Consider the following 13028-nt stretch of genomic DNA (forward strand, 5'->3'; position numbering starts at 1 on the left):
AAAGCAAAAGAAGAATCACAAAATAATCATAAGTTGAAACCTCTTTAGAAAACCAACAAAAAAACACAAAATTTCAAAGAAAAAAAGAAAATAGGAAGAAAAAAAAGATTCGCGATCGAAACAAACAAACATTCATTGATTCATTTATTGATTCATCTGGACGATTTCTTTTCTCTTCTAATCTTTCGTTTCTTTCCAATAATCGATTTAATCCTCTCATCCTTCAATCCATCTTTCTCCAACATCTTCATCTTTTCCAACCCCTTGACTTTATCTACTTTTCCTTTCTTACCTTTTTGATCTTTTCCATCTGATTTCTTTTGTTTCTTATTGGATCCTAATCTTTCCTGATTTTTTTCCTAATACATTCACCCAAAAAAAAAGAACAATTAGAATTCAAAAAGTTTAGAATAACGGTTTTAATGAAGTGAGAATCAATCCACTTACTTCTCCTGAACCAGTAGTGATCAATAATTTGTTTTTTTGTCTTTCGATAAGTTTTTCACTACGTTCGATTCTTTTCTTAACAGTTTGAGCATTTTCAATAGCTATAGATAAAAAATTCCACCAACAAAAGAATCAAAACCATCAAACCCAACGAAAAAAACCCATCAATTTTCTTTTGCAAACTCACCAAATTCGACCATCAATAACTTAGTCGATCGTTTCCCATTCTCCAAAACCTTCTTAATCTCTTCCACCTTTTTCACTCTGTTCTCTTTCTCCTTCACATCTTCATCTAAACCCGACTTCTTTCGATCGGCTTCACCTTCTAATTCTTCAAGTCTCCAAACCTTCAACAATCCATCAATCTTAATCAAATTCTCATTCACATATCTCACAATCCTTAATGCATCTGAATGTGAAAAGACTTCAATGAATCCATATCCTTTACTTTTACCTTTGTTATCCGGATCAATAATCACTTTAACTTGTTTAATCTTACTAGCCTTTTCATCTTTCTTTTCTAAACTCTTCGGTTCTAGTTCTTCACCACTTAATTCTTCTCGTCTTTTCATCTTCACTTCTGTTCTCCATTCGTTCAATGCATATCTCGCTAATCGCTTTAAACTTCGATTCGAAACATAAGTGGGGATTTGTCGAATCGAAAGTCGGGTTTTGGAGATGTATAATGATAAGTTCGTTCGTAAGAGTGATTTTCGTTCATCAAATGAAGCTTGTCTTGCTTTCAAATCCATCGGATCAAATTGATCAGACTGAGAAGTAGTACTAGGTAAAACCACTAAAAAGCAAAAAAAGTTATGGCAAAAACAAGAAAAAAGTGAATTCCAAGATTTTCAAAAAATTCAGTTAATCGATTCAAAATCCCTTTTTTTTTAAAAAAAAAGAGAGAGATGAATCAAAACTGACATCCTTCTTTCATTAAATATAAATTTCGTTTATCTTTTCCCACTCCTTTTTGATCACGTTCGATTCTCAATCTCTCAGCTTCATTTTTGGTAACCGCTTCAGAAACACCTAAAACTCTACCATGTAAACTTAATTGAGTGGCTAAACCAGAAGAAGGATCAGGTTGAAGTAAAGAAGGTAATCCATTAGCTGCCAATGGCTTTAAAAACAAACATAATTTCAGAAAATCCATCAGTTCATCAATACAAGAATTTAGGGGGTTTGAAAGATCAAGCAAAAAATAACTCACTCCTTGACCTAATCCTTGATGTTCTAATCCTTTTGAGATTTCTAAAACTTTAAATCCATCAACTTGATTCTTCATACAAACAAATCCTGTTCCACGAGATCTTTGAGTTTTAGAATCCATGACGATTCTAGCATAATTCAAGGGTCCGAACGATCGAAAGATGTTATACAATTCATCTTCGGTAGCTTCGAATGATAAGTTTCTTATAAATAAAGTGATGCCTTCTTGGCTGGTGGAAGGTTTGGGTGGGTCTTTGTTGGAATCTTTTTCTGAGGAATCGTCTGCTTCGGATTCTGAGTTTTCGTCTTCATCTTCGTCCTCATCATCTTCATCTTCATCATCTTCATCCTCTTCGTCATCCTCTTCGTCATCTTCGTCCTCTGTTCCATCATCAGCTTCATCTTCTTCTACATCTTTAGCTTCTTTTTCCTCAGCTTCGACAAACTCTTTTTTCCCTAAAGCCCAATCCACAGCAATCACCCTACCAACCGGCTTAGGCTTACCTTCTTCTTTTTCCCTTTTCCTCTTCAAAGATTTCTTTTCACCCTCTGTTTCATTACGAATCAATTCTTGAACGATCCCAGACGAAAGGGTTTGACCATTCAAAGCTTTCATAGCATTTTCCGCATCTATATAATTTACCATCCAAACAAATCCGAATCCTTTGGTTTTTTGATGAATTGGATCTTTAGGTAATTCGATCGATTGAATTTGACCAAACTTTCCAAACGTATATCTTAGATCATCTTCAGTGATTTCAAAACTCAAGTTTCTAATGATCAATCTACCACCTGAATGTTTAGGTCCTAATCTTGAATTCGACATGAATCTAGACTTTAAACAAGTGGTGATCAAAGATCCTTTAAAGAGATGTAAATGTAATCTTTGACAAACTCTAGAAGCCATCGTTGGATCATAAAAGGTTAGATGTGCATAAGCCGTACTAGGAATTTGTGAGGTTTTCGTGAAGGGTAAGGGAGCAGGATAGATGACGGATTCAGGTTGACCTAGTTTTCGTGCTCGTTTGTAGAGCGCTTTGATCATGGATTGTTCATAGGCTTGGGTTTCTTTGGGTGAGTTTGTGGGCGGTAAAGGAAGACCTTGGAGAACTACTGTTCGGTTTGCTGTAGGATCTCTTTTGTAACTTGTTTGGGGTTGGTGATTTGGTTTAGGATTAGATGGTAGATTAAGATCGATTGGATTTGAGGAATGACTAGGATCATGTCGGGTTTCTGTTTGTTGAATTTGATTTTCTTTAGGTTTCTTGAATGGTTCTGTTGAAGTCTGTTGAATTTGATTTTCTTGAGGTTTCTTGAATGTTTCTGTTAAAGTGTCTTGAATTGGGGTTTCATTTGATTCGAGTTGATCAGGATTAGAATCTTCATTGATGATTAAATTCTGACGACGTTCTTTCATCGATGGTCTTGGTTTTGCCCAAGTGATTGAAGGTTTAAAAGAAGATGAATCGAAACCAAGTTTGATAGCATTTTCGGCGTCAGATCTAAGTACATATCTAATATAACCTATTTGATGATCTTTTGATTGATTAGATTGAAGATTAGAAGGTGATTTTGATTTGACTATGAAAGCTTTTCGAACTGGTCCGATTGAAGAAGCTAGTTTTGTTAGATCTTCAGATGTTAGATTAGATGGTAATTTTGAGATGAAGAGAGTGGTGGTGGTGTTGAGATTGTTTTGATCTGTGTTTGAGTGGTTCATTTTGGATTGAGAGTGTTTAGTAGTTTTGTAAGATTGAGAATGATGAAGTTGTTCAAGATTGATGAATTGAAAAGTTTAAATTAGGCTGAGTGATGGTTGAAGTCTGTATAAAGCCATGTTTACAGATCTCAGATGGGTTTACATGAGAGAGAGTTCTTTGAAGTTTTTTGGTTCTGCTGGCATTGATCAAGTCAAGAATTGTAAGATGATCGAATCTAATCAAATCAGTTTACCAACACCATCACCATCAGGAAGATCAGTTGAAGAAATTGAAAATGTAAATTTATTTCAAAAGGTAAGCTTGACTTTCTAATCAACACAGCATTATCATCATCATCATCATCATCAGACTGATCTGATCTGAATTAATCATCAATAGATCAAACCCAATACGATCTCAATCTTTAAAGAAATCTTAGTAATCCAAAATCAATCACATTCAACTTCATCATCACTTCATCAATCCTTAGTCAACTTGAATCAAATCATCATCAATCATCCATCATCTTTCAATCCAACTCTGACTCATTATACAATCTATCCAATTCAACATTTATTAAAGATCACTACTACTACTAGCCAACCATTACCATCTTCATCATTATCATTATCATTAAATATCATTCAACATCTCTTATCAAACACTTCTCATCAATCTACTAAATCATTTGCTCTAATCGAACAAGAATCTCTCATCTTGGAATCTCTTTTGACCATTCTCAGTTTAGATTCAATTGAAGATTCATCTTTGTTGATCATCGAAAGTAGTGAATTCATCTTAAGCCAGTATGATCAGTTACCAATCCGATTCATCAAACCAATCTTCAAATCGATCATTGATCTCTTCCCAATCTTATCTAATCCAACTCATTCTTTCAGTTCGGTTCGATTGATTGAATTCATTCGATTCGTTTTACTTAAACTTTCGATTTCTCAAGTTGATCCGATCAGATTAATCACCACTCTCTTACCTAAATCAGCTTCTCATCTCGTCAAACTCGTCATCTCTTTCTCTTCACAATCTGCTTCTTCTAAATTGGTCATCCAATCCATCGATTTACTTGAATGGCTGATTTTGTTTTGTTTAGATGAACACTTGAATGATATTGGCTTACTGATCAACTCACTTAAATCATCAAGTCAAACAGATCAAGACCTTCTGACAATTTCGAAACCCACTCAAATCGATCCTCAACCTTCACAAGTCTTGATCACTCGGGATCTTCAATGGCTTCAAACTACCATCTCAAATCTAATCAGCTTACTTCAACTTCTTTCAAGTTCCTTAACCTATCATCCAAACCCTCAAATTCGTCAATCATGGACTAAACTCTGTACAACTCTTCTCCAAAAAATTCCTAATCTATTAACCCCTGGATCGTCTACTATTCTTCAAAACCTTTCTGTCAGTTTAATCTTGAATCAAAATGAAGAATTACCATTAGATCAGAATCTCTTGGAATCTTATCCGATCGAATTTGGAAAAGGAGCTATAGAACTTATTCGAAAAGATTTCAAATCGGTTTTGAAGTTTTTGGTTTATAGAGTTAAAGATGAAGATGAAGTTTTGATTTATTATTGTCAATCGATCTTCAATGCAACCGAAACTTTATGGATCATGCTACAAGAAAATCATTTGATTCATCATCAAAGTGTTTTAGATGAGATTTTAGAAGATTTTGAGTTGATCAAACTTTTTAAACAATCACTTCAATCCATTGAACTGGTGATGTCTTCAATGATCTCTTTGGATTCTAGAAACCTAAACTTGATTCGGTTTAAACATCTTACTACTAATTCGAAAGTCATGGAAGCGATCCAAAAGATGATTCAAAGCTTTGGAAGAGGTTTATGTTGGATTGAGAATGGTAGATTAGAACTTTATGTTTATGAATACTTTTTTGAAGTGATCTTGATGAATGAACCAAATCAATCCATTGAAAGTTTAAATTCGATTTGGATTTTAAATCAATTGATGATGGGTACGACGAGTTGTATGAAAGAAAATCATCAAGCAAGAAAGAAACATCAAATACGAATGGAAAGGTTTTTGAAAAGTGTGGTGTTTCGATTGATAGATGAATTTGAACAACCTGATGAATCTAAACCAACATCAATCAATCGTCACCAAACTCAAGAAGACATTGTAAAAAAAGAAGTAGAAGTAGAAAGGATAGTAAGTTATCAAAAAGGGATGAATTCATTACCTTCACTTGAGAAACTACGTCCGATGATCTTATCTAATGAAAATGAGATGCAAGAAACCCAAAAAGTCTTGAGGATTTCATTATTACTTAATTTGTTTAGTACCATCTCGACTAAACTCAACACATCCTTTCAACCGGTTCTTTCGATTCTACTTTATCCGATTCTAAGGTACATTGATCATCCGATTCTTTCAAGCCAACTGAAGATCGTCTTAGATCAGATCTCATATGAAACGAGTTATGGGAATCTTCAGAATATGATTGCGGATCATCTAGATTATCTTGTGGATTCGATTTCTTCAAGACTTTCGACCAATCGAATCTTACCTGATCTAAAGGCTGTAACGGTGATGGGTAGTTTGATTGAATGGGTAGGAGTGAAGGAATCTTTTGGGATTCTTGGAGAAGGCTTGGTGCAGGAGATTGGAGAGGCGTTGAGAGATTTTCATTGGGTTGAGGGGTTCTTGGAGGGTGTTTTGGATGGGTATTTGAGAGTATTGGGAATGGTTGGGAGGGTTGTTTTGGATGAAGATCGGGAGAATCGAAGGTTGCAAAAAGAACAGGAAAAGGAAAAAGAGGAGGAAGAGGATGGGGATCATGGGTTAGGATTGTTTGTGCAGTTGGAGAAGCAGAGGAGAAGGTTTTTAGAATTGATTGTGTTTAGGAATGATGAGGATGAAGTTGAAGAAGAAAAGCATGAAAAAGATGAGTTGGATAGGTTTAAGGCTTGGTATGAGTTACGAGAAAAAGTGGCGAAGTTTAATGAAAGAGAAGAAGTTGAAGAAGAAAAGATGAAACGAAATCCTAGGACAGCTTTTCATAGAGAAGTTCAAGAAGAAGAAGTTAAAGAAGTTAAAGAAGAAGAAGTTAAAGACAAACCAATTGGATTATACGAAAGAGTTAGCATCTTAATCGTTTCCCAAACTTTACCATTCCTATCACATTCGTCTAATCAAATCCGAAAAAAAGTTCAAGAGATTTTAAAGATTTGTTTGGAAACCAAATTACTTGTCACTGAATCTGAAGTGATTCCATTATTGAATTTGTTTAAATCATTGATTGAAAGGAATGTAGAGATCAAACCGGTTTTGAAGGATCATGATCGGTTTGGAATGTTTTTTTGGAAATCGGAAAAAGAGTTTTTGGGATTGGAAAGAAGGGTTTGGGATGGGTTTGAGGATCTGAAGAAGATGAATCAAGAGGTAGAGGTCGAGGTGGGGTTCGAGTTGAATTATCAGCTTTGGAAAATGATTAGAGATGGTCATGATCCTTTGGGAATGGGAATCGGAAGGGAAGTTGAGAAAACTTGATGAAATGTTTTTTTGAACTTTGATTGGACGGTTTTGTTTGGTATATACCTATTGGAAAGAAATGGGTTTGGTCTTTTTTTGGGGGTTTGATTTGTTTAGTATTTTATGTGTGTAAATTAGTATAGATATTGAAATTTGATTTAATGGACTTTTTTTGTTGATTGAGAGTTGACAAAATGTCTCATTAACCAGTCAGCTTTTTTTGATTGGTTTTCCTTTACTTGTTTCCTTACCAAGCCTTTTTGTACTTGGTTCTCTGACACCAGATTATCGATGGGTAGGAGCTTTTTTTTGTAATCCTATCCTTGAAACCTTTTTTTGGAACTTATTAGCTTTGATTGATCCATGTACCTTTACCATGGCGCAGCTCAAGGAATCTGCTGTTTTTTTTGATACTAGTTGAATTCTGAGAACATTTGTGGGATACAAAGTTAAAACTGGGATTTTTTTCCCAGTTTCCCAGTTTTTGTTTTTGGCTATGTTTGGAACTTTCCCATGTTCTCCCAGTTTCTCAGTTTGTGTTTTTGGTGGTATTTGGGAAACTGGGAAACTGGGAAAAAAAACTCCCAGTTTTAACTTTGTATCCCCTAATATTAAGCAGACAAGTGATTTAAACAAAAGATTTAATTCACATTGGTTTGTTGAAAAAAATCTCAAAGAATCTCGGAAAGAAACTCTCATTACTGATCATGAAATATGTACCACTTCCTTTGCCCTGCTTCCTTAAATCTCTGGTTTGCTCTGTGGTTCTGGTATTTTTGAAAGTTGGTCATTGGAATGGATCATTATAAATAAGTTTGAAGATTCTAACTAAGAACCTGCTTAATTTTGATGATTCTATTACAGAATCTTCTTACTGAAAGTTTTATAAGGTCCCTCACACCATGGGAATCATTAAGTGTGAAACCTGATTGAGCAAAGTTGCAGTGACTGGGTCTGTCTGTGACTTTTGCCAATCACGGATCTTGTTTGCCATAGGTTTGCTAGCTTGCATCAAGCTGCCCTTGTGTTGTCCACTTGGGCTGAGCTGAGTATGTTAACTTTATGTATGTACCTCAGTCCATCTCATAACAGTATGCCCAAGAAATCATAGACTAGTCACCTTCAAAGGGGTCAATCAACAAGTTCCTCATCAAACAACAAATTAGGTCTTGAATCCAATAAGCTCCAAAAGAAAAAAGAGTCCAAGTCAAAATTGACTTTACACCACAAAGGTGAATTGCAAGTCACATTCTAAAAAGTCTTGCATCAAAGTGAAGGTTATACCCAATTGATCAGTGACAGCATCACCTTGAGAATCCAGACAAAAAGCAAGATCAAAAATCTCACTGTGAGTTTGTTGCTATAGGGCAGCTCGAGGCGAGCTAGCAAACCTTATGGTAAACAAGATTTGTAATTGAATTTGAAGAAAGTTGAGGAGCTGGTCAATGCAAGTCTGCTCAATTGGGTTTCACACTGGACAAATTCCTGTGGTGTCACACTTTATTTACTGAGTTTTTTTGAAGACTCTTATAACTCATGATAATTTACTGAAGATTTCATTACTAAACTTTGAATGAATTGATTCTCAAGAATCTAACTATCTTCTTACTTAACTTTATGTTTCTTTTGTATGTAAACCAAATTATTGGTTTTGATTTTGGATGAATACATACAAATCTTCTTTTGCTTTTTATTCAATTATATACAGAACCATACTATGTATCAGTGCCACCACAAGATTTCTGTTTCTCATTACCTAATAAAATCATCTTCATATTTAACAAAAAACCTTTGATCATGTTCCTTTATCTGATCACTTTGGTTTTAATATACTTTGTTGTAGTAAGTTATAAAAAAACAATCACCATTGAAGGTCTTTGAGCAAGACAAGATGATCATTAAGGTTACACAGTTTCCAACATAAAAAGGAACATTTCATCATTGTGAGAAGACTACACTACAATGAACATTTAAGTTATCTACAAGTCATAATGTGCATTCAATAATTATGTAATATGATTTAAATCTTGGCCTAAGATTCAAGGTGTGAGTTTGGGTGTGAAAGCTTTATTTTATATGTACTAATCATGATTTCTGATACCAGGTTGATACTTATACTGATCACAACATCTGAAACCAAGATAATAGAGATGTAAAGTATCTCTCAACATAAGTCTCTTTGGGAATAATCCTTACAACAGTATTGCTAGTAATTGATACTATTTTGTGAACTGTTGCACTTAACAAACTGGAATAATACTTGTTGAAAGTATCAAGAACATTTCTTGGGTGCCTTTATCTTATTCTCTGTTATCACAAAGTGGTCAGCAAGTGGCCTTGTGCTGGTTTATTTGATGAAGGCATTCTTTAGGCAACTTCTACCATTCTTACATGAGTAGATTATCCCTTCTTAGGTGTTGTAAAGCACTTGTTGAGCTTTAAATACTGAAATCTTATAATCATTTCTTTCTCCCTTCCACAACTTTCTTTGAGAGAACCCTGGAGGCACGACATGGTTCGAAAGCCCAGGGGGACTTAGTGTAGCTGAGGGTAAGCCCTGAGTGGTTTGAGTAGGCGGGCCGCGCCTTGAGGATTGGAGGAAAATTTCCTGCAAAAATTTTTCCACCGCCATCAAACTCACTCGTAACCCGCAAGCTCAAATTGATCGTTCATCAATTTAGTCAACTAAGTCTCTCGTTACAATTTCCATTGTTAAAAAGAATTTTAAAAGTCTCAACTCAAGAACAATCCAAGTTAGAAGAGAAAGATAGATTGGATTCAAAACTAGAGTTACAAGTTCAAGCAAGAAGAGATGGACAAATCGATGGGCGAGAGGCTAGCAAGAGCGGAAGCAAGCTTGGAGAGGGTGACTCGAGCAATGAAGACGGCGGCGGGTACAACAACGGCGACAGGTGGACCCAGTGGGACGACCGACCAGACTGACGTCCCTCCATCAACGAACAATCAGGTCTCCATCATCCCTGCAGGAGCGCAGACGGGCACACAGGAGCCAGGTGCACAAGTGTCACAAGCGGGTGTTCCGGCGATTGCACCACCAGCCAAGCAGCCTGCTCTCGAGGTTGAAGGTGAAGAGGAAGACCTGGACGGGGTAGCCATTCTGGAGCTAGACCTCAGATCTGAAACCGAAGATAGCACATGGCAACCTCAGGACCACATCAACAAAGGGAAGGGGAGACGGGACGAGGGTGAGAGTACGGATAGAGAAGAGGAGAACATGAGTAAGTGAACCTTTTTTACGTTACCTTCCTGCCTTTTTTCCTTTCCCTACACTCTTTGTCTTGGCTGCACTGCTCCTCTTCTGTTTCTTGTCCGACATGTGCAAGGAACTAGCTTCAAACGCAAAGGTCCACGTATTGACAAATTGTCAAAACGCATCAGCAAAACAGGAAGGCAGGATATCAGCCTGATACGAGTGGCAGTACCATTAAGTCCACGTAAGACCCTGTCGAGTGACAAGGGCGAGCTGTCCCGGCTGCTAACAGGTGTTGCTCCGAGGCGTGTGTAGCCAGGAGCGTGTTTTTTGCTGGAGGCGTGTGCTGCCGAGAGTGGTTTTTGCCGGAGGCGTGTGCTGCCAAGAGCGTTATTTCCCCCAAGATTTGACAGTTTGAGGAAGTGCCGATGCTGATAACGTGGTGTTGACTTCATCAACTGTAACAGCTCACGGTGACTGGATTTTGATGCTACAAGCGCGGATCGACCATGCTTATGTATCACAGAACTACATACTGGGTGCATCTCTATTAGCAGAATTGGCAGAATTGAGCGCTACCGAGCCAACCAGTAACTACGCCCCCAGCGTCCAAGACCCAGCACCTGCTCGTCAACAACGACCTAGAGTTAGTCCACACCGGTTGATACAGGAGAACCTCTCTGAGTTTTCACTGGGTGCCGGAATTCGAGAAAGAGAGCTTACACGACCGGTTGAGCCTAGGGCGGCTGAGAGAGTGGCCTCAAGACATAATCAGGCCGAGCCCTCTAGGTCTGAACCGCCAATCGGCTGGAGGTACAACCAAGAACGTCGCACTCGCTCACCATCATCTGTTGCCGACGCCACCCGATTGAGAGAGCCGGCAGCTGTACCACCCACGGACAACGACGAAGCTTCGAGAGCGAGAGTCATGTTAGAGTCCGGCAAAGGTCGAATGGTATTGGAGAACGGAGATGTGATCGAGAATGGACGCCTCATGTTGAAAGATTCCTCAAAGCAGCTCGAAAAGTCACTGCCATCCTTGAGCCCAGTACTCGCTCACTACCTCCGCACCTTCAAAGCTTACGTTCCACTACCCGTGTTTGACAAACTCTGGCTCATCCGGGACCAACAAGCTCAAGGAGGGGCAGAACCGCCTTCGGAGTCCAAGCTGAATAAGGGTGGATCGAACCTACGTATGTATGGAGGAGACCCACCGATGGAGGAGCTCACAATGCAATATGAGCAGTGGCTGGATTGCTTCACGCTGTTCTCGAAATACATACACGAGGCGGGTTGGGTCACGTTGTCTGAGAATCTCAAGGTTCACAAAGAGATTGTGGTGGAGCTAAGGGACTCGATGGGCTGGATGGTGGCACTGCGGTACTGCAAGAGAGTCAGGGAAGGTGTAATGAGGACGACGGTCGGAAGCGAGATTGTGAATGTCTCCGAGGTGCAGAGAACAATCTTGGAAGAAGTAAAGCTCGTATGTGACACGTTCGGAGATAGGGCATTCAAGTCAAACCCGTATGCGCCTGGAGGGGTGAAGGATCACATGGACCCAGAGACAGGCCTACGGAAGGCAACATCAGCCAGCGGAACGACTAAGAAGGCCTACTCGGCGACGGTCAAGGTGGAGGAAGGGTCTTCTACGAGTAAGAGGAGATCTTGGCTACCTCCGGACCAATGGGAGGCCAAGTTAAAGGCTGAAGGGAAGTGGGTCGATAAGAAGGAGCAAAGAGGTGGGAAACGAGAGTATAATGACAGAAGTAGAGGAGAAGATAGGCGTGACACCAAGTGGCGTCGTAGTCGTAGCCGGAGTCCGAACCGTTATGAGAACAGGAGATCTACCGGGAAAGGCGGACGTTCGAAATACTAGTGAGTATAAAGATGGTGTTTGAGCAATAGTTGTCACAAAAATGACAAGATTGAAAAACAAATTAGTGATCATTGTTCAATCAGATCCTGTGCAACAATCAAACATTTTCCGCCTTACCAATGAGATCCTGAATCCTGACTGCTGTTTCCTGAACCCTTCTTAGCCAATGCCCCAATCCTGCCGCACCAACCCATGGTTTCTACATACCATTGGGACACAGAGAGCAGCGGGTCAAGTCCCTAGAAATAAAACTCAAACCAAAGAGGTGGCCCACAGGCGTGACGTGTGAGATGCATCTGGACGTATGGAGGCGCGAGATGAGAAACGCGGGCATACTTGAGTCGCACAGCTTTATCCTAGACGGATTCACGAACGGGTTCAACCAAGGGATCCCGGAGAGACCTATACAACACAAGAGGTACTTCTGCCCCGATAACCATGAGTCAGTGAAAAGCGCTGAAGACGAAGTGAGAAAGAACTTAGCTGAAGAATTGGCAGCCGGGAGGATGTAGAGTTTGGTTCAAGGGAACCAAACTTGTAGGCCTGGCTGCGCCACTGCCCCAAACGAACTGCCTTGACTTCGAGGTAAGGGCAGTTCAAACTGGGAGGGAAACACTTGAGGGTTCACGTAGACTCCTTGAGTCTACTTACACATTCTCCTCAGGGTGTGATTCAGCCTAACTCACTGAGGACTGGGTTTCCTTCTATTTACTGATCTTTTTTCTTTCTTCCAGACTAAAAATGTTGTGAAGGACTTTCTCTGATGCCAAGGACACCCATTTCCATTGTTTGACATCATTGGTATCCTACTGGAGGGTCACAAAGCTACAGAAAAGTATCTTTAAGGTGTGATTGTCAATAAAACCAACCTACCTTTGACTTTGAGGAGCCCAATTGTCAGGAAAACTAAATTAACTTCACCTTTTATCAGCCCAATCATCAATAATACCAAAGAAGCTTCACATTTTATCAGCCAAGCCAAGGACCTTTATATCATGGATTTTCTTCTCCACCACCTGAATCTCATCCTTCCCCCAAATCACCTTCTTCTGACACATCTGAA

At 38.9% G+C, this 13028-nt stretch overlaps 4 protein-coding genes across 4 annotated transcripts; 3 read left to right on the plus strand and 1 right to left on the minus strand.

Moving 5' to 3' along the window:
- Positions 1-152: 152 nt before the first annotated feature.
- MELLADRAFT_79511 (uncharacterized protein) lies at positions 153-3407 on the minus strand (the record flags this gene model as incomplete). Its single annotated transcript, XM_007417450.1, has 6 exons — positions 153-347; positions 448-548; positions 635-1243; positions 1372-1570; positions 1661-1845; positions 2164-3407. The coding sequence occupies 6 exons, from the start codon at positions 3377-3379 to the stop codon at positions 153-155; spliced, it is 2505 nt and encodes an 834-aa protein (XP_007417512.1).
- Positions 3408-3584: 177 nt separating this feature from the next.
- MELLADRAFT_112869 (uncharacterized protein) lies at positions 3585-7016 on the plus strand (the record flags this gene model as incomplete). The annotated part of the gene is made up of 3 exons (XM_007417467.1): positions 3585-3674; positions 3759-6881; positions 6996-7016. 3 exons carry the CDS (start codon positions 3585-3587, stop codon positions 7014-7016), a joined length of 3234 nt encoding a protein of 1077 aa, XP_007417529.1.
- A 2674-nt stretch (positions 7017-9690) lies between these two features.
- On the plus strand, positions 9691-10404 carry MELLADRAFT_94797 (uncharacterized protein; the record flags this gene model as incomplete). The annotated part of the gene is made up of 2 exons (XM_007417454.1): positions 9691-10117; positions 10223-10404. The coding sequence occupies 2 exons, from the start codon at positions 9691-9693 to the stop codon at positions 10402-10404; spliced, it is 609 nt and encodes a 202-aa protein (XP_007417516.1).
- A 676-nt stretch (positions 10405-11080) lies between these two features.
- MELLADRAFT_57891 (uncharacterized protein) lies at positions 11081-11908 on the plus strand (the record flags this gene model as incomplete). The annotated part of the gene is made up of 2 exons (XM_007417431.1): positions 11081-11664; positions 11768-11908. 2 exons carry the CDS (start codon positions 11084-11086, stop codon positions 11787-11789), a joined length of 603 nt encoding a protein of 200 aa, XP_007417493.1.
- Positions 11909-13028: the final 1120 nt, after the last annotated feature.

Source organism: Melampsora larici-populina (genome assembly GCF_000204055.1).
Source record: "Melampsora larici-populina 98AG31 unplaced genomic scaffold MELLAscaffold_73, whole genome shotgun sequence".
NCBI classification, from domain to species: domain Eukaryota; kingdom Fungi; phylum Basidiomycota; class Pucciniomycetes; order Pucciniales; family Melampsoraceae; genus Melampsora; species Melampsora laricis-populina.